The following is a 21321-nucleotide window of genomic DNA, read 5'->3' on the forward strand; positions in this document are numbered from 1 at the left end:
CATTACTACTATTACACCAAACAGAGGCATCCATAACTCATTTACGGTCTTTATTTCCAAGCTGACTTTGTTTTTGAGGCTTGAGGTTAAGATTATACTATGAGGGAAAGGAATATCCCAAATGAGATTGTCTAGCCCACGGCACAGAGATGACCAGAAAAACACAGTTTCATCTCAACCACAATAATATCTGACCGTTTGTCAACCCGGTAACATGTATCTGTCCTCAACCTGCACGTTTTGACCACTAGGGGGCCAAATGGTCACACTAAAGCAGAGGCTCGCCTTGAGCCGGTGCTAATGGAGAGAGGTGAAGAAATGAAGGACTACACCACAGAAGGTGTTTCATTTAACTGAGGGCTCGAGTTACACGTGTAAAGTTACGCTGCGTGGAGCGCTCGCACAATCCTGTAACTATGGAAATAGAGTGTTATAACACACACGCACACAACCATGTGTTCGGCCATGTGCAATTATGAGGGTGTGTGTGCTTAAATATGGGTTAACCTCTTAACATACTGTACACAAAAGCGAATTAGACAACAAAGTGATATGCCAATGAGGCTTTGTGTCAGTTTTGATTTTATCAAACAGAAATGTGAGCGTGACCTGCAATTTGCATAAGAGGCTGAATTTCATAATTGCAAGTAAACAGACTGTTGCGTTGAGAAAGCCAATGGCTGATACAGTAATTATGGTTCACTCAGAAACACGCACGGCCAGTTATCAGCCAGCTGGTAAATATTAGTTTCATACACTCACCAACACTCATTTTTTTCCACTTTGCATTCAGCAAACATTCATTTTGGGTGTCCCGCCAAAAGATGGCGCCGCTAACTCGTGCAGTGCTGTCAGAAGCTGTATCATGAAATGCATGTATTTTAAAAGTATATGAAAATACAGCAATTCACCCCCCCTCAGATTTACGCCAGTCACGAGGGTAATGCACATGGCTATGAATACGTAAAAAAACACATCCCAGGATAGTGACGCTTGCCTTATAATAAACATCATGAATCGAAATCATAGTTACCATGGTAAATGTTTGCAAGGGCCGTTAGCATTCATATGTTGTTGTTCACAGTGAGGTTCTTTATCCCCATGCACAGGATAAAACACTTTCACATGTACCTGTGAAAAAAAGAGCCAGTCCTCGCATGCGAGTTTGCAATAGTGAAATATATTTGCTCTGTTGGCTTTCTTCTGAACTCTAATAGCCCCAGAATGACTCAAACTACAGCAAACAAAACCATTCATAACCCATCAAAACAACAGCAGCTCTTCCTGTAGCCTTAAATCTCACTCATTTCACCTGCAGATGGAGAGAGAGAGAGCGAGTGAGTGAGCATTAGACAGCACAAAGAGACAGAAACCCACTGACAGGAAGTTAATGAACTCCAAACATGTTAATGGACCTTCAGCAATTACAGCAATTGAGGAATTACAGAGGCTTAAATGTGTCACATGAACTTCAGGAGCGACTGGCTGTGTGTCGAGGGGGGAGCATGTCTATGTTCCCACAGCCCTACATGTCTGGGATGTAATTGGGCTATCCCTGTACCAGCACAAGCACTAAAGCCTATCCTTCATAGGGGACATAGTTAAATGAGAGAACATAGGGCTGTGGGAACATATGGTTGTGGGAACATAGGGCTGTGGGAACATAGTGCCTAATTTTAAAAAATGTCAGTAAAAAAAAATTCTTAGAAATGTAGTAACATAGGGCCGTGGGAACATAGGGCTGTGGGAACATAGGGCTGACCCCGTCGAGGGGGTGATGATGTCCTAGTGGGTAGTTTCAGCCTCAGACGTCACGGACCGTTGGATAATCAGGGCTCCAGACTGCGACCAAATGGACACATTTTGCGACCTTTTTGCTTGCCGGTGCGAGTAGATTTTGTTAGAGGTCGCACTGGTGTAAACGCCACGTTGCCCGACTGATACGAGCCGCTATTTCTGCTGCATATGAAAAACACCACATGGCAAACGAAATGAAAGCGGAACGTAACCGAGCTTTCGAGCTCAGAACAGCTTTACTCGCGGACCGCATTACTACACAGTGCTGGGAGATCCAGGGAGAACGCGTTTGAATCTGCTGTAGTATTAATAACATCACGGCGAGATCTAGTGCGAGATCTGCGAGAAGCATTCAGATTAGCACAGAATCCTCTGATACACTCTAAAAAATGATACATACATTTGGGTCAAATATGGACAAACCCAGCCGTTGGGTTAAAAAATGTATTTTAAAAATGTAACCCAATGAGTGGGGGTTTGTCCATATTTGACCCAAAAATGAGTTGAAACAACCCAGCATTTTTTTAGAGTGTATAAACAACAGGTATCAGATCAAATAGAGTTGATGTGGAAAATCAGGAGAAACTGTGTCATGAACGAACAAGTTATAGACGGCTTTTCAATCCACAAATCACCAACATTAACCATGGATTTAATGCAGTAACGCTGACTGTAACCATGGTATTGTGGCAGAACTATTTGAACGTTTTTACATTTTTCATTTCAGGTTTCGTACAACCTTTTCAGAGTGAAATTCAAGCACTTTTCAAGAGCTTCACACTTTTTCCAGCACTTTAAAGCTCTAAATATTATCCAGTTTAAATTATTTATTTTTTTTAAGTGATAACCAAAAATAAAACAAATATTTTAAAATTAAAAAAAGGTTTTTAAAAGTTAATAAAATTGCATCTGCATCCAATAAATCGCAATAAGTTTTGTGCTTTGTTACTTTTGATATGAAATAAAGTCTCAGCTTTCAAATTCGGTGTATTTTATCACAAAATTCAAACAATAAATAACGTTTTGGCGCTTTCTGATGTGGCGCGAGAGATCACTGTAGCGCCTGAGTTCAAGCGAAGCAGAGCGCGAGTGAACGGCATCAATTCCTTCCTCTTTACTACGTTACAGAACCAAATGAACATGATTGATTATCAAAAAATACATGAAATATACAGTCCAACTTACCGAAATCCATATCATGTCTCTCATGTAATCGCTCAATCAGTGTTTCAACCGCAGAAAGACGTCAATAAAACAGCTTGTAAACAATGTCACGTAACTCAGAAAAGCCATTCGTTGACCATTAACTTGATAGTCAGCAAGAGTGCAGTCGCCACCAAGTGGACAGGGGTCAGAATTACAGTTACAAGTTGTAATGCATCACTCTCAGCGTAATCTGTCAAAATGACGGACGGCTTTCAGATTTTTCCGTCACTGCTACAAAAATTTCGCCAATGATGTAAAATGTTCTGTTATCGCGACCGCTAGAGTGAAGTTTACATCACCTTTGTTGCCGTAAACTTGCACTATGTTTGCTATTATAGGGACATCGACTTTGCATTTTCCCTCCCATAAACATGATGATGAAAACAAATTGCAATTGGTTGATTTACATGTCAGTCTCTCGCCTCTGGAAGATCCTTGGTCAATGAAAGCTGTGAAGGAGTCCAGAACTTCTGCATTCATTACCAACTTTGTAAGGTTAAAACACTGACTTTTACTCATCCCCATGCTATTTCAAACCTCTAGGATTTTAGTTTTTTTGTACACAAAAGGAGATGTTTAGCAGAATGTTCATGCAGCTCTTTTCCATTTACAATGTACAGATGAAACTCGAAAAATTTGAATATCGTGCAAAAGTTATAATTTTGATTACTTGCAGCTTATGAAAACCCCAAATTCAAAATCTCAGAAAATTAGAATATTACATGAAATCAATAAAAAAAAAAGGATTTTAAATACAGAAATGTCAGCCCTCTGAAAAGTATAATCATGCATATGTATATAGTTATTTAAACTAAATATATTAGTTTCACCTTTTAATTTGAATTACTGAAATACACAAACTTTTGCACGATATTCACATTTTTCGAGTTTCACCTGTAACTTTTGTATATGGAAAAGAGCTGCATGGACATTCTGCTAAACATCTCCTTTTGTGTACAAAAAAACAAAAATCATATCAGAAAGGGGCACACATGCCTAAAAATGAGGGCAGATGATGTGAAGCTACAAAACTGATAAAAAGCACCACAGAAATAGTCCACACAACTGCACTAAACTACACGGCGACTGAAATAGGAGACATTCATTTATGGTGTTTGGTGTGTCAAACATGTCTTGACAAGCCATATTTGAATATACACTACCCCATTATGTGGTCCTGTTAAAAATTCGACTCAAATTTCACACAAGACTTATCGTATGACTTCAGAACAGATTCAATATAGTACAAAAGCTGTACAGTTTACTACTATGGTGCTTTTTGTCATTTTTGGAGCTCCATTCACTTTAATAGATTATTGTGGCAAAAATCTCATTTTGTTTTTCAGACAGAGAGTCATATGAGTTCGGAACGACATGAGTGTGAGTCAATGACGACAGAATCTTGAGCTCCGGGGGAAAATCCCTGTAATAAACGTACAGCAAGTCACTTTAGATAAAACTGTGTAATCAGTAAAAAAAGAGCCTCGAACTGGATACAGAGAAACCCTTTGAAAACACACACAGGTGAGTTATGATCGCACAGTGACTGATTGCATGGCTGTGTCTGAATTCAGTCATTTGTCTGGTAGTCTTGAGCAGGTTTGGTGCTCTGCGGTATATAACACACACAGAAGCATTTCTGATGCGCACCCCAACCCACTCACTCTCTCTCTCTCTCAAACCAAAGCATGAACCCACGCTTCCCACCGACAGGCGCGTGTTCCTGTCTGACTGACTGCTTCAGAGAGCCGTGACTCCTGAGGTAAACAACAAAGAGAGAAGACCCGCTGAATAAACAAACCGCCTCAGACAGTCTGAGGAAAGAGGATGAGTTCAGTTTTAGCCTCGCTTTACTAATGCTGTGAGCAGGGCACGATGGACAGACCAGCAGAGGAACCGTCCTCGACTTGTTTTGAGCCAGTGGTTCAGTTAGTGACTGAGAAATCTGACGAGATTCAGTGAGAAAGTCCGTTCTCAGACTGAGTCAGACCAGTAACTCCTTTATTTAATTCTTAAATTGATCTGTTTTCTGACTGGCATATCACAATGGTGTCATTATGATGCATATTAAACAGTTTTCAACTCAACCCAACAGAGCTTTGTTATAATAAAAGCTTAATAAAAAAAAAATATATATAAAAATTTGGGAGTAAAACTAAGGCGGATGTCATGTTGGAACCATAATCAACATTTATATATACACTACTATTCAAAAGTTTGGGGTCAGTAAGATTTAAAAAAAATGTATTAATACTTTTATTCAGCAAGGATGCATTAAATTAATCAAAATTGACATTTATAATATTACAAACGTTTCTGATTTCAAATAAATGTTCTTTTAAAATCTCTTTCAGTTAATTAAAGAAAACTTGTTTCCAAAAAAAATATAAAGCAGCACAACTGTTTTTAACATTGATAATAATCAGAAATGTTTCTTGAGCAGCAAATCATCATATTAAAATGATTTCTGAAGGATCATGTGATTTTTAAATTGTAATAACATTTCACTATATTAATGTTTTTCCTGTATTTTTGATCAAATAAATGCAGTCACGGTGAGCAGAAACAACATGCCTTACAGTTTTACTTATTTACATGTATGTTTTAATATTTAATCATATTTTTTGAGAAATATATGTCAAATATATTTTTAAACCGTGAGAAATACACATCTCAGAATATCAGTGTCAGAAAATATGAAACTTTTTGAGAAATTCTGTAATTTGTGAACTAAAAAAAAAAGTTATCTGGCTCTTAAATGTCATTTTTGCAGTCATCGGCTCACTTGTTTTTTATTCTGGACCCCTGCGATTCATTTTTTGTAGTGGTATTCAATGTTTCTCTTTAAATCACATACAACTCGCAAGCTCAAAACACAGAAAATGATACAGAGACGGTGTTTACTAAAGTGCAGTGCAGGAAACACTGGCGAGAAAAGACCGATTACTGTTTTGCACCGGGCATTCAAATAGGAAATAGCCCTGACATTATCTAACAACATTCGCCTGATCATATCAATGCACATAAACAAAACAGCAGAGCTATAGAGTGTGTGATGGAGTAATACACACTAATGGTGGACCAACATGATCGACCTGTCGCTTATCAGACAGAAAACAATGTAGTAATGGCGTATTAGAGCAAAGTAAGCAGCGGAGAAGATGAAGAGAGACAGCGATGTGAAATGAAAGCGATTGAATCGGGGGATGAGGAGGGGAGAGAGATGAGTGGGTGAGAGATGGAGAGAGAGAGAGAGAGCGAGAGAGCGAGAGAGAGATATGAGACACACACCAGGGGCTCTTATACGTTTTGCTCAAGCTAGTTTCAGTGCACTAATGAATGGCTAATGAAAAGAGAGAACGCTCCTCTTATACAGGAGCGAACGAGAGCTGGACATCAGTGTGTGTGTGTCTCTGAATCAACCCCAGACGACATCGAGCCCTCTCACACACTCTGGGTGTGTTTGGAATGGCATACACTCATGAAAATGTACCATGGTAAACACCACAGTACCACTACAGCTGCTGTTACCCCAGTCAAACGGTGCTAATGTGACATTCACTACCGTTAAGAAGATTGTCATGTGTTGTACTTGTCGTGCTGCATTCATTTCATCTAAAACACAGTAAAAACTGAATTTGTGAAATGTTATTTATTTTTTATTATAATACATTTAAAAAATGTAATTTATTCCTGTCAAGGCCAAGCTGAACTTCCAGCAGCCGTTCCTGCATTATTGAACAGTCGTGTGGCTTCATATTTTGACCAAAAAGTGCTACATTGTTTCTCAGGGTTTTCTTTGATGAACAGAATGTTCTAAAGAACGGCATTTATTTCAAATCTTTTGTAACACTGTAAATGTCCTTTACTGTCACTTTGATCAATTCAAATGCAACCTTGCTGAATAAAAAAAAAAAGAGTATTCGTTTCTTTAAAGAAATGTTACTGTCCCTCAAACCTTTTCTTCATATCCTGTGGAGCTGGAGCAGAGATGACATGCGCTGAACACTTGACAGTGTGATGAATCAACTGAAGAATTATGATATATTTTAACATCTTTTTGAGACTAATTAGAAAATCAGAAAATCATTCATTAAAAAAAATGAATGTCCTCAAAGAATTAAAACTATTAAAAAGATTTTACTGAACCGATCCATTATTAACCAACAGAAACCTGGACGTGGAAAGGTTTGATTTTAAAATATATTATTAATGCATATAGATTAATTTGTATATTAAAAGAATAATATTAAAATGTGAATATACAGAATATATTACCATTTTAACTGAATGTATTAAACATTCATATAATCATAATAATATACAATTAACATTAATATTATATGAATACAAAGGCTAATAAATAAATAAATAAATAAAGTGTCCATAATTTAATGTTTTGTGCCTCAAGAATCGTCATTTCAGTGCATCACTACAAACCATGACAACAATGATGCGTTCTGCTATCTGACTCTGTTTAATTTGCATAATGCATTCAGTTGTAAGCCATTTTTTAAATAGTAGATAGTATTTAGTATGTAGTGAGTATGCAGTAATCAGTGTGTTAATATTCTTGCCCAAACACAGCCTAGCCTCTCTCTCCCTCTCTCTCTCTCTCTCTCACTCTCTCTCAATCTCACTCTCTCAATCTCTCTCTGTCTCTCTCTCTCTCTCTCTCTCTCTCTGTCTCTCACTCTCTCTCTCTCTCTTTGTGCTTCTCAACAAAAGTTTTCATTATTTGAACAGCGAGAGGAATCGAGGGATACTAGCAAACGGTGCATAATTAATGCATCTGATAAATGGCACAGAAAGACAGAGATGTGTGAGTGTGTGAGTGTGTGTGTGTGGGAGAGGAGAGAAACAGAAGCAGAAACGGGTAACACTATATCCAAATGTGCAAACTTCCAGCAAGTCGGCTGTGTTTCCAATGGAGTGAGCAGAGGAGAGAAAATTGGATTTGCATTCCAGCGGGAAAAGCAGGAGTGTGTGTGTTATTTCCTGGAGTGAGACAGAGAGTGTGTGTGTGTGTCCTACCTGTCTTTGTGCCGACGTTGCCATTTGAATCTGGCAGAACTTCACAGCTTGATCGAGTGCTACATCCTCATCCACCTTCAGACACACAGAAACACGAGAAATAACATCAACATTAGCATTCATCACAACGGGAAGGTTTGCAATGCTGTATCATGTCATGTTTACCATCATTCCCGTTTTACAAACCATAGACACTTTTGTTGAACTCGGAAAAATTATTAGCATTCTCTGAATTTTATATAAAGTTAACTTTGCACTTTCTTTGTTCTTCAAGAATGTGCAAACGAAAGTGATTTAATGATGTAGATTATACTGTCATATAAACACCAAAAGGTGCACACGGATCCATTTTATGGCATTATAAGCATCGGCATAGAAATGAATCATTTCCGAGTCTGATGATAGAGTTCAGAGACGGATTATCTTGTCATCTTGTAATTATGGCACTTCAGTCTCACTATGAATAAAAAGAGTTTCAGAATGTAAGAGTGGAAATGCAATAAAAACAGGAACTCTGTTGCTCTTTTGGAGAAAAAGAAACGTTCTCGTTCACAACACAGAACTCCCACTTCCGCACTTTAACATATGACTGCCCACGTTCACAACTAAACGCACATTCAGTACCGTGACAGAGGTGTAGTTACTCGTTTCATGCGCTCAGAGTGTAGTGAATCATTCAGCGAGGTCATTCAAGGTAAACGAGTCTTAAAACGTCCAGTTCAGGGCAGAAATTACAACTATTACAATCCATTACAACTCATTTACGACTGTTTCGGAGCATGTGACACTCCATCACAGGGGTTAATTCACACATGTTTCCAAACACAAAGGAAGATATTTTGGTAACACTTTACAGTAAGGTTTCATTAGTTTAACTACAGTAGTTGACATGAACTGGCAATTGTTTATTGAGCATTTATTAATCATAGTTAATGTTAATCTTAACATTACTAATATCAAAAGTTGAATGTTAACGTTAGTTAATGCACTGTGAACTAACATGGCCATTTTTATTAACTGACATTAACAAATGTAATAAATGCTGTAAAAATATATTGCTCATTATTAGTTCATGTTTACTAATGTAATAACTAATGCTTATAAATGAGACCTTATTGTAAAGTGTTACTGATATTTTTAAATGAAACCTGAGAGATTTCTGTCCCTCCACTGAAAGTCCATTCCACCAAAAAGTTGACATTTCAAGCTCATAAAGTAATAATAAAAAATAAAAATAAACTCTTTTTTTATTTTGGCTTAAACTATTGCGATAGTATCATATCGTGAGTTTAGTGAGGCCACATCATTTTGTATCGAATCGTGACATGAGTGTATTGTTACACCCCTACTATCAGCAAATACTAAGTACAAATACTTGATACCTTAAGGGGAGACACCCCAGGTGAATAGGATTTATTTTTAAACTAATAGATATCAACATGAAACTTCCTCAGTTGATTACTGACATTAAGACAAATATCTTTTGTATTACAAGTTTTTAGAATATTTATGTTTAAATATGCAAATTAGGTAGTATCTCATTGAATATGCACTAATTTGCATATATTTCCAGAAGAGAAATCTGAACATTGGATGAAGCCAGATTCAAAATTCTTGTTTCATTTTGCTGATATATTACAGTCAAAGGTTTTTACAGAGGGGATTTTGGATATCTTTTAATCACTCCTTTAATCAGAATAAACTGTCAACAGCTATAAAAAATCTATATTCGCCCCATTTTTAGGTATAAAATGTTGTATAAATCAGAATCTGAATGATATATGAACGAACTCCTCGGTAAAAACCTTAAGAATATAGATAAGAATACAACTGGAAAGTTTGGTGTATGTGAGATTTCTGGCTCAGAGTATGAGAAAAAACAGCTTTTAAAATTGACATCAGCCAATGAGATTTCGCTTTTAGAGTTAAACGCCCCATTGCACTTTCACGATTGGTTACTGATAAAAAGGAAATGTCCATATTTGGATCCGACAGCATTGTACAGGAGAGAGAGAGAGAGCTTTCCAGCGGTATATGTTAGGGTGCAGACAGCGTTCGCGGAGCAGCGGGAGGATTTACAACGCCAACTTTTGTTGAATTTAGGAGAAATCCACAGACGCAATTAGACAAAGTGTAGTAAAATAAAGACCTAAATGTGTATTTTGGACTTTTTTTCACCACAAGTCTGAAAGAAGACTTGAATTATTGAAGCCAAATAGCCAAAAATCTCAAAATTGACCAGTGTTTCTCCCCTTAAGCACTAAAAAAAAGAGCTCGACTCGCACTAAAAAGAGTGTAAAAGAACATTTCACTGAATTTTGAGAGCAAACATGAAGCCAACCCAGACCGTCCTCCAGAAAACAAACACTCACTAGCCAGTGTGTGTGTGTGTGTGTGTATGTGTGAAAGCTGCCAGAAAAGCTCTCAGAAATCAGTTGATGATTTCTGGCAGAAGAGACCCACGCTAATGAAGGACCATAATCAGACCATCTACAAATATGGAATAAAAGTCAGTGTACACACACACACACACACACACGGGCCGAGGTCCCGAGAGGATGCAGAAGGAACAAATAATCTGCACCACAGCCATGATACGCCAAAATGTGCAGATGGCGTTATGGTGTCCTGAAAATGAGCAAGTCAAAACAAAGTTCTGTCAGTATGAAACACCGAGAACTTACACAAGTAAAGTAAATATTCTGGTTCAGAGTAGTATAAACAAAACCAACCAGCAGAATGCTTCAGAAGACTTATAATACAGCACACAAGTCATATTGAGTACTTTTTTCTCATTTCGAACCCAGAGTCACTTTCGTGGAAAAGGGCAGTCAAGATCAGGGCTCTGAACCGGTTCAAGGAACGAAACATAATCAAAAAGTAAATCAAATTTAATCAATCTGAACAGAAACGCATTAAGCGGTTAATAAAGTTATTTTATCGTTCTGTCTAATATTTTAATTTCAGGAGTCAACCACTCAAATGAATGAATTCAAATAGTACGGCCCATAGACTGTAAAAAGATATGGACGACGCCCCTTCGCTCTCTTCCATTGGTGAGAAGTGAAGCCGCCAGTGTCCCGATATGACGCTGATATCTTGGGTCTTGAGTTTGCGCAGTAGCGATCTCGGGACCAGACCTGCGCAGTAGCGATCTCGGGACCAGACCTGCGCAGTAGCGATCTCGGGACCAGACCGGCGCAGTAGCGATCTCGGGACCAGACCGGCGCAGTAACGATCTCGGGACCAGACCTGCGCAGTAGCGATCTCGGGACCAGACCTGCGCAGTAGCGATCTCGGGACCAGACCTGCGCAGTAACGATCTCGGGACCAGACCGGCGCAGTAGCGATCTCGGGACCAGACCTGCGCAGTAGCGATCTCGGGACCAGACCTGCGCAGTAGCGATCTCGGGACCAGACCGGCGCAGTAGCGATCTCGGGACCAGACCTGCGCAGTAGCGATCTCGGGACCAGACCGGCGCAGTAACGATCTCGGGACCAGACCTGCGCAGTAGCGATCTCGGGACCAGACCTGCGCAGTAGCGATCTCGGGACCAGACCTGCGCAGTAGCGATCTCGGGACCAGACCTGCGCAGTAGCGATCTCGTGACCAGACCTGCGCAGTAGCGATCTCGGGACCAGACCTGCGCAGTAGCGATCTCGGGACCAGACCGGCGCAGTAACGATCTCGGGACCAGACCTGCGCAGTAGCGATCTCGGGACCAGACCTGCGCAGTAGCGATCTCGGGACCAGACCTGCGCAGTAGCGATCTCGGGACCAGACCTGCGCAGTAGCGATCTCGGGACCAGACCTGCGCAGTAGCGATCTCGGGACCAGACCTGCGCAGTAGCGATCTCGGGACCAGACGTGCGCAGTAGGGATCTCGGGACCAGACCGGCGCAGTAGCGATCTCGGGACCAGACCTGCGCAGTAGCGATCTCGGGACCAGACCGGCGCAGTAACGATCTCGGGACCAGACCTGCGCAGTAGCGATCTCGGGACCAGACCTGCGCAGTAGCGATCTCGGGACCAGACCTGCGCAGTAGCGATCTCGGGACCAGACCTGCGCAGTAGCGATCTCGGGACCAGACCTGCGCAGTAGCGATCTCGGGACCAGACGTGCGCAGTAGGGATCTCGGGACCAGACCGGCGCAGTAGCGATCTCGGGACCAGACCTGCGCAGTAGCGATCTCGGGACCAGACCTGCGCAGTAGCGATCTCGGGACTAGACCTGCGCAGTAGCGATCTCGGGACTAGACCTGCGCAGTAGTGATCTCTAAGGCGCTGTGAGTGAGTGGAGGCGGGGCTCATTTGCATATTCATAGAACCACGTATACTAAATGAGGCAAGGGTGTCGAGTTACATTCAAACATTTTTTTTTTTCTAGGAAAAAGCTTTAAATATGTAATTTTGGTGATCAAGATGAGTTTTAAGGGGTAAAATTATTGACTACAGGGGGACTTTTTCTCCCAAGATATTCTATAAAAATTTGCATTTTGTGTTCCACCGACTCAAACGGGTTTGGAACAACATGACGGTGAGTAAATGATGACTGAAGTTTTATTTTTAGGTTCGCTATCCCTTTAAAACATGGCAAACAGGCTGATTAGGCAAGTTCTGAAGCTCTTATTGATTTTTTTGGATCCTTCAAAACTTGACACACAGAGGCTGATGGGTTATAGAACAAAATGACCTAAAAAGACCTCTCACTGGAGCGCTCGTGGCCATGGCAACCGGAGGAGCCGGCTGAGATTGGGCATCCCTGGTGTCTGTTTTATATCATATAGTTGGAGCACGGTGCTCTCTTTAAACAGTGTGTGGGAGAGAGACAGAGACAGAGACACCTTCACTAATCCTAACCATTACTACATAATCTAATCCTTTAAAATATAAGAAATAATCTCATTTCTGTGACTGAACACTCAGGAAGATATCTCAGGGTGGTTGTAGGCAGTGTTGGGGTAACTCAGAGTTACGTAATCTGATTACTTTTTCAAGTAACAAGTAAAGTAATGCATTATTTTGTCAATTTACGAAAAAATATCTAAGTTACTTTTTCAAATAAGTAACGCTAGTTACTTTTTCACATTTATTGACTGACAGCTCTCCTGTCCCCCCATGTTGAGAGAAATAAAGTGAGGTGTGTGTGTGTGTGTGTGTGTGTGTGTGTGTGTGTGTGTGTGTGTGTGTGTGAACATGATGGTTATTTTAGTTATAGACTAAATGTCCACATGCATTTACTCATCTCACTTGCACAAAAACATTCAGTATTCCTCAAAATGAATAAAAACAGTGAAATGCAATATCAGAATTTTATCAGAAACTATATTAAATTACACAAATATACTTTATGTCCTTAATCTCACTTTATTAACCAATGTCTTTGCTGCTGACCTTCAATGATCTAATTCAACCATACTAATAAGCAAAAATTACTTTAGATTAGATTTAGAAATAAGAGTGTTGAACAACTTCTCCCGTCTCCTATTGTTCTGTAATCCAGAACGGCAGCAGCTGAAAGGTTTGTTTGAGCGGCGCCCTCTACTGTACAGGAGTAAATATGCATTTCCATCAGCCTGAGGCTTATTCACTTCACTTTTGGTGTGAAAGGGGCTTAACATTTGCCAAAAATATAACTTTTTTTGATTCTATTAAAAAAAACAAGCAAGCAAGCCCAGCCCAGGTGAGAAAAAGTAACGCAAAAGTAATGTAACACATTACTTTTCATAAAAAGTAACGCTATTAGTTACTTTTTTGGGGGAGTAATGCAAAACTGGTCGTAGGTGACTCGAACACTGGACACCAAATGCCCAGTTAGCATGCTCGCTAATGCTAACGTTAATCTAAAACTCACTTCAAGTTGTCCTACACTCAATCTAGCAGTGTGTGTAGAGTCATACGTGTTGTTTTCGTGCAGGTTTAGGGCTGGTGTGCATGTGTGTGTGTGTGAGTTGAGTATTAGGACTGGTTTCTCCGGTTGGTGTGGTGTGAGATTTCAGGCATGTGACTCGAAAACACTGCACAACCACCACTCAGATGCACAGGACTACATTCTCAGCAACAGCACACACGACAACACACAGAGTTTGAGCAGTATTTTTCCCACATTTTACAATAATTAATAATAATAATCACCATATATAAGCACTATTTCTATATGTAGGCAATTTTTTTGAAAAGGTTCAGAAGTTAGTAAAGTGTGTCCAAACTTTTATAGCAAGACTTGTAATGCACTGCAATATATATTTTTTTACCGAAACACCAAAACAATGGATTAATGAAATGCTTTTAGTTAACATGCCGACTACAGACGTCACGCCACGTTAAAGATGGACTTTTATTTTTTTGAATGTCGTTATAAAACTGATAGAATTTAGTGGTTTTGTTCGTGCAGCAACTAAAAACAGTACAGACTAGATCTGGCTTCATCAACAAACAAAAATCCACAACATCTGATAGTCAACCCAGACGTACGTCCGCATAGTTGGCATGTTTCCCTGATGCTCGTCTACGTCCTGTGCATGAAATAGACACTGACACAGTGAAAAATGCATCATCGGATAAGCACATTTCAGTCGATGATTTCGGCCAAACTGAAATTTCTGAATATTTTTGGTTGCTGAAATTTCAGTGCATCACTACATAACTATGTCATAATTGCATCTATGCAGCGGCTGACCGGTCATCAATCTGAAACACTCTTTACTCTGGCCGATCTCTGTTCCCGGAGTTGCACACAAACTCCATTGCAATCATTTCCCCAAATTTTATTTTGTGTGTGGAAATATTTAGTAGTATGTAAACAGGACGTTTACACAGTTTTGTGCAGGTATTGTTTATGTAGCATTATTTTACAAAGCTAAGATCAAACCTTTTTTTTTTTTTTTTTGCTTTAAATCATGAAATTATACAATAGAAATTAAAAACGGCTCATGCAATATGTGTGTAACATCTTTGTTTGGACTGTGAGTTAAATGCAGTGGTTGCCTCTAACTTAAAATGGCTAAAGATTGTTTTGTTTGTTTAAGGCCAGTTTGGCGTGCAATAGAGCAAATAAAAAATAAAAATGTACTTAGGTTTTTTTCTGTGTGTAAAAAAAATAGGTATTGAAATCTATGGAAGTTTGTTTCCATCAGGGAATAAAACCATTTAAAAGATAATTGCGACATTTTATCTATTAATTCCGTTTTTTTTTTCTCTCGTAATTGCGTTATAAAGTCAGAATTGCGTGATATAAACTCACAATTGCGAGAAAAAAAAGGGTTAGAAATGCGAGAAAAAAAGCTGCATTTACCTTTTTCATTTTTTATTCGGTGGCAAAACAAGCTCCTATAGGAATCGGCCCACCAGCACACACTCCTTCAGGTCTGCTCACTTAAGAGAAATCCAGCATTTCAATAGAAATCCACAGGATTGAAAGGGTGAAAGATTTCCACACGCAGATTTCGCAACATTTTAACGCAAATTTGCCTCAATGACCAACAGAAAGCTGCTTGATTCTGTGTGATTTCTGTGAGCTGAGCTTCATACATCACTACACTATTGGCAAAAGACAATGGACCCTTTTAGCCGACAAAATTCTTACGAAATTTTGCTAATGTGTTAGCTTTTAGCTATATTTATCACTTTAAAAGTTTTCTACAACTGAAAAGGTCAAAAGAGAACATTCACAAACTCCTCTTCTTCTTCTTCTTAAGTGCACAAGGTTGTGGGTAATATTAGTCCAAAAGAACAGATGGATGCATATTTTGGAAAATTGCACCAGTGTCTCCAGGCACTTTTTTAATAATACTTTCAGGGCCTGAATTTCGGCATGGGATCGCAGGTTTTGTACATAATTTTACTCTTTCCCGCAAATTCAGCACTTATAATGCATTCATTCACTATCAATGTTGGTTGAATGAGTACATTAATCTACACAGATGAACAGATCAAATCAATAATTTGAAACATGTCGGTCAGGCTGCAATTTCAGGTCCTGACTTTCTATGATCTGGGACACACTAATCCAAATCTTGCATGAATACTTCATAGTACGGAAAGCATTAAAATCAGGATGCATCCTTATTATTTCTTTAGCAATTGCATAGAATGCAAAATGATGATTGAATATGAATACATGGCTCAAGATTACCAGAGAAAGCTGTGGTAGAACTGGAGGTTCATGTTTAATCTCAGAGTTTTCAGATGCAGCAAAAGCCTTAATCCAGGACTTCCTGGAGCTTAACTGGATGTTCATGTTGTCAATTTAGTATGGGAAAACCTTTATGACACATGATCAACATGACGTGAATTGACATCCAGAGTTTCAAATGGGACAAATGAACCAGAAATGTTCTGTTTTAGATGTCAAATATGACCCTGGATCACAAAACCAGTCACACAGGTATATTTGTGGCAATAGCCAACAACACATTGTATGGGTCAAAATTATTGATTTTTCTTTTATGCCAAAAATCATTAGGATATTAAGTAAAGATCATGTTCCATGAAGATATTTTGTAAATTTCCTACCATAAATATATAAAACATTTATTTTTGTGAGTGACTGCCACACAATCGTGAACATAAATGAACAACTTTAAAGGGGATTTTTTCAATGTTTCGATTTTTTTTGCACCCTCAGATTCCAGATGTTCAATAGTTGTATCTCGACCAAATATTTTCCTATCCTAACAAACAATACATCAATGAAAAGCTTATTTATTCAGCTTTCAGATGCTGTATAAATCTCAATTTCAAAAAAATTGTGTGACTGGTTTTGTGGTCCAGGGTCACATATGAGATTTTTTGGTAACACTTAACTTTTAAGAGTATAATGTGTTGTAACGCACAATAATGTCATGAAGGGTCATTCACAGTATTTAATGGCCAGACATTGGTCGCTGTTGGTCGCTGGTTGGCATTCCTACTTTAGGGTTTTTCCTCGACACCTTTTAAAATAAAGGTTTTTATTGGCATCAATGGTTCCATGGAACCTGTCCATCACACACAATGTTCTATTTATAGTGGAAATAGATTCTTTAGAAAATTCAAATGTTCTTTACACGAATAATTAAAATAGTTATTTTAAGAACTGATCACGGAAAGGTTCTTTTCAAGAAATGTATTCTTTTTTCTTCTCTATGATAGCAGGACATTCAAATTGTTTTACTAAAAATATCAAAATGAAATTTAATTCATAAATAAATAAAAAATGTCCATCATAGAATAGGTGTATTCAAATCATGGTAGGTATGAATTGCATTTTTTTAATGCATTTTAAAACAAATAATTTTATTTAAATTTGTATATTACATTTTCACCACAACATCAAGATGCAATGTTTACCGAAAGTAAAGTCATTTGCAGTTTTTTAGAGGTAGAATTGAATAATCACTAAAGCTCAACGAGTGAAATATCACCAAATAGCGCAACATCATCCATAAATGCTAATGACTGTTGGACGCCAGTGACAAAAACATCTGTCCACATGATTGATTGAATAAAGTGGGAGAAAGTTATTTTTATCACTGCTGATTTGGACTGAGTTCACAGTTTGCATTTCCAGTGCGTTAATAACCATGGATGCCGTTATTTTACGAGAACATACAACTCATTATAACTTACTTTATTCCATAACCTATTGTGCTGTCTATGGAGGAGGCACTTCATCACAGGCCATCAAATCAAAGCCCAATGTGAAGACTGATACAAAATGTAGGATACTTTATCTTCCAAGATACTTCGCTTTAGCCAAATCCTGAGGCAGAAACGCACACAACCTTTGCTGAGAAGGCGATCCAAGAATAAACTGCAATGAGTTTGTGAAAAAATAAATCAAAATATCTTAATAATGCATTATATAAAGGCTCCAAATAAAGCGGATTGTTAAATCTTTCACGTACAACCGTTCCTCAATCAGAGGTAAAGATGTGCTGATTTGAACAGCGAGTCAGTGTCCAGACGCCACATTAAAACCTCTCTCCCTTCCACTGTCATCTCAATCAGAGAGTTAGACACTGCTTCACAACAAACAACCACAGAGTACACACACAAACATTCATGCAGAGACAAGCACTACAATTAGACTGAGGTAGACACACACACACACACACTCAGAGAGCAGATGCAATTACACAGGCAGGGGAAATGAGAGGTGATACACTGTTAGAGAAGTAGAGGCTGATAATGGACTAGATGAGTGCTGTGAGTGTGCGAGTGTGTGTGCGCGCGTGCGTGTGTGTGTGTGTGTGTGTGTGTGTGTGTGTGAGAACTGCCAGCTAGAGCCATTAACCTCTCATACTAATAACATACTTTAATGGCAACTTTGCTAGTTTGTTTTTTACCTTGACATAATTAAATACAGAGCTCAACACTTGATGACGGTATTGGGAAAAAGAGCACAATGAGACATAACCACTTGTTTTTTTGTTTTTACCAAAACAGACACATTTATAGCGAGAATTGTCGGGCTTCCTCTGCTTAAAACGCAGTATCTTATGAACTCGATTTTACATAATTATGAAGAAAATGTAAATGATGCTAGCCCAGTCATGTGTGTAGCTATAGTGCTGTGCTATAGAGTCTTCTGAGTGGGTACTAGGTAGTTACTTAGTCAAAAAGTCTCAAATTATTGTTTTAATTTAAGTAAAAACTCAGCACAAACATGTGAGTAATATATTCACCATGAACTCAAGGGCATTTGAGGTTCTGTGAGTAATAAAGCCAGAAGCCAGTCCTTTAAGACCTCACTGACTCTTCGTGAATTCTTCTACAATAGCGTACTTGACTCAGCACTGTGATGACAAATGTTATGGAGCTCGTGTGCTACACTATCATTAGCTACACCAGTAATTTTCCACAGTTCCATTTGTATTCAATTGGCACTCGCTCGCTCTCTCCCCCAGGGATGCCTTAATGTCCCTATAATATAACAGTATAGCTCTATCGCACATGAATCAGGCATCCCACTTCACAGCGGGCTTCGTGACTAAAATAATTACTTTCTTATTATGTGCGTGTATAGTGCTGTCTACATAAAGAGTCGCCTTTAAGGACCATAAAGTTAAATCAATCAATCCATCAGCGTTTTTTGCTAAGGCAAGCATTAATATTACTATTGTTCACATTTAGGTTTGTTAAAATCCCTAACCAGGCGTTTTACATGTTTAACTACTAAACAGAACATTAGCCATTACAAACAAACTTGTAAAAAAATACCATAAACTTACAATGGAGGATCCGAATCATATCTAGAGACCAGGGGCCAGATTCACAAAAATATGACCAATCATTGTTTACATTATCAGTCATTAGTGTCCTAGTACTAGTGCAGAGTTTCCCAATAATTACCTAGATCTGTGCCGCCGCAGTCTCATAATGAACGGCAAATCATGTAAAACTTCTCATTAACAACACAAAAGGTCCCTAACAATTGTTTGGCCATTGCTTTGGCAAAGTATCTGTCAAACGAACTACAATTGAAAGTGCGATATGGCTTTGTGCCCTTATCAAATTGCAAGAAAGAGATTTAAAGAAATAAGTTTAGTCTGTTGCGCTGCGTGTTTAAAGGGGTGGTATAATGCCCTTTTCACAAGATGTAAAATGTGTCTCTGCTGTCCCCAGAGTGTGTATGTGAAGTTTTAGCTCAAAATACCCCACTGATATTTTTATATAGCATGTTAAAGTTGTCACTTTTTGAGGGTGAGCAAAAACGCACCGTTTTGTGTCTGTTCCTTTAAATGCAAATGAGCTGCTGCTCCCGGCACAGGGGGCGGAGCTTCAACAGCTTGTGTCATTTTACACAGACATGCACAGAATTTTGCATGTGTCTTCTGAGTGGGTACTAGGTAGTTGCTTAGTCAAAAAGTCTCAATAAATCCTTGGTCAATAAAACCAAGGATTTTTTTTTATTTTTTTTTATGTTATTTTGGTGATCAAAGATGAGTTTTAAGGGAAAAAATTATTGACTACAGGGGGACCTTAAGAATGTGAATCCGGCCCCAGAATGTCATAGACATAGACATGGAGTAGTCAACAAGAACACCCTAGCAAACACATAGCAAAAAAAAATTTACCCAGAACACTTTAGTAACCACAGAGCGATGCACTGGAAACCACCTGCAATAGACTTGTGTCGGCTTATTCTGCATGAACAAACACCACATACATTTTCTTCAGAAATCTAGTTTAGCTTGCTTCACACAGATTGATACCGAGTCCGACAACAAGCTAAGACACCTTTTTTCGCAGATAAAACATTTGTCCTATGGTGTGACAGATTTCTCGGACTTCCCCTCATCAATCTTTATTGTTCAACAAACGTTATGGGATTTCCCCCTGAAAGTGGTTGAACATTAACCTTGTGTCACCAGTTTCTTTTCCGACAAGCTTTCAAAGAGCCACGTCATGTTTAACTGAGATGTGACATTGCAACACCCAATGCTATTCACATCCTTTCTCACCTGTTTAATCAGCATGTAGGTCTCGGACATGATCTTCTCGATGCGCTGCAGGTCGTAGGTCATGCCCTTCTGACCTTGCTGCCAAACCCTGTACGCATCCAGAAGCAGCGTCTTGCCAGACTCCACGTCATCCAGCAGTTTTCTCTTTCTGCTGGGTCTCTGTGGTAGCGTTAGCTCAGGGCTGCTGGGTAAAGGGTTGCTTGGCGTTGGCGTTGTGGCCACAGTTGGCGCTCCTTTAGCTGCATTCACCTGATTCTGTAGCTGTAGCTGTTGCTGTTTAGAGCTAATGCTCAACTCCTCCAGCGACAGCTCCGTCGCCCGACTGCTCTCTGGGATCTTATCAACCTCCTCCGCTACTGATTTAACCATCCCCTGCTCTTGTGGGACAGTGTCAATTGGCGTTTGAGGGTCTCTGAATTTTGAAGCACCCGGCCATAATCCCAAGCCGAGCTCCATAGGCTCTCCAAGTCCTGAAGTACCTTCCCTGGGGTGAACTGTGACTGCTGTCACCTGAGTCAAAGGCTCCAGAGAGAGCTGAAGTGTGGCTGAATGTAGTTGAGGAATGGCAGGAGGTCCGGTCTCGCTCCCGGTGAGCGTAGGGGTGTCTGGGAGTCCTGCTTTAGGCTGGCTAGTGTGTGAGCATTTGGGGTCTTCTGCAGCAGGAGGCCGGTTGGAAACATCCGCTGTGGTCATTTCACCCATAGAGGTGGTGGACGGTTTAGGAGGATCGCTTACCTGAGAGAGAGAGAGAGAGAGAATGAAAGAGAAACTGAAACACATCTTCACACTATAAATGTGGCACAGAAGCCACATCTTAAGGCCAATTCACACCACAGA

General features: G+C 39.4%; 1 protein-coding gene across 6 annotated transcripts in view; it reads right to left on the bottom strand.

The window, feature by feature from the left end:
- Positions 1-21321, bottom strand: part of cabin1 (calcineurin binding protein 1) — a 129712-nt gene that overhangs the window by 16066 nt on the left and 92325 nt on the right. For all 6 annotated transcript variants that reach the window (XM_082188661.1, XM_082188660.1, XM_082188658.1 and 3 more), the window contains 2 exons: positions 20485-21219; positions 8038-8112 (listed from right to left, as the gene is read on the bottom strand). In XM_082188661.1, coding sequence (XP_082044787.1) covers positions 8038-8112; positions 20485-21219 — 810 coding nt within the window. The remainder of the gene's footprint in view (positions 1-8037; positions 8113-20484; positions 21220-21321) is intronic.

This window comes from Leuciscus leuciscus (genome assembly GCF_965113295.1).
Source record: "Leuciscus leuciscus genome assembly, chromosome: 13".
In the NCBI taxonomy this organism is placed as follows: Eukaryota; Metazoa; Chordata; class Actinopteri; order Cypriniformes; family Leuciscidae; genus Leuciscus; species Leuciscus leuciscus.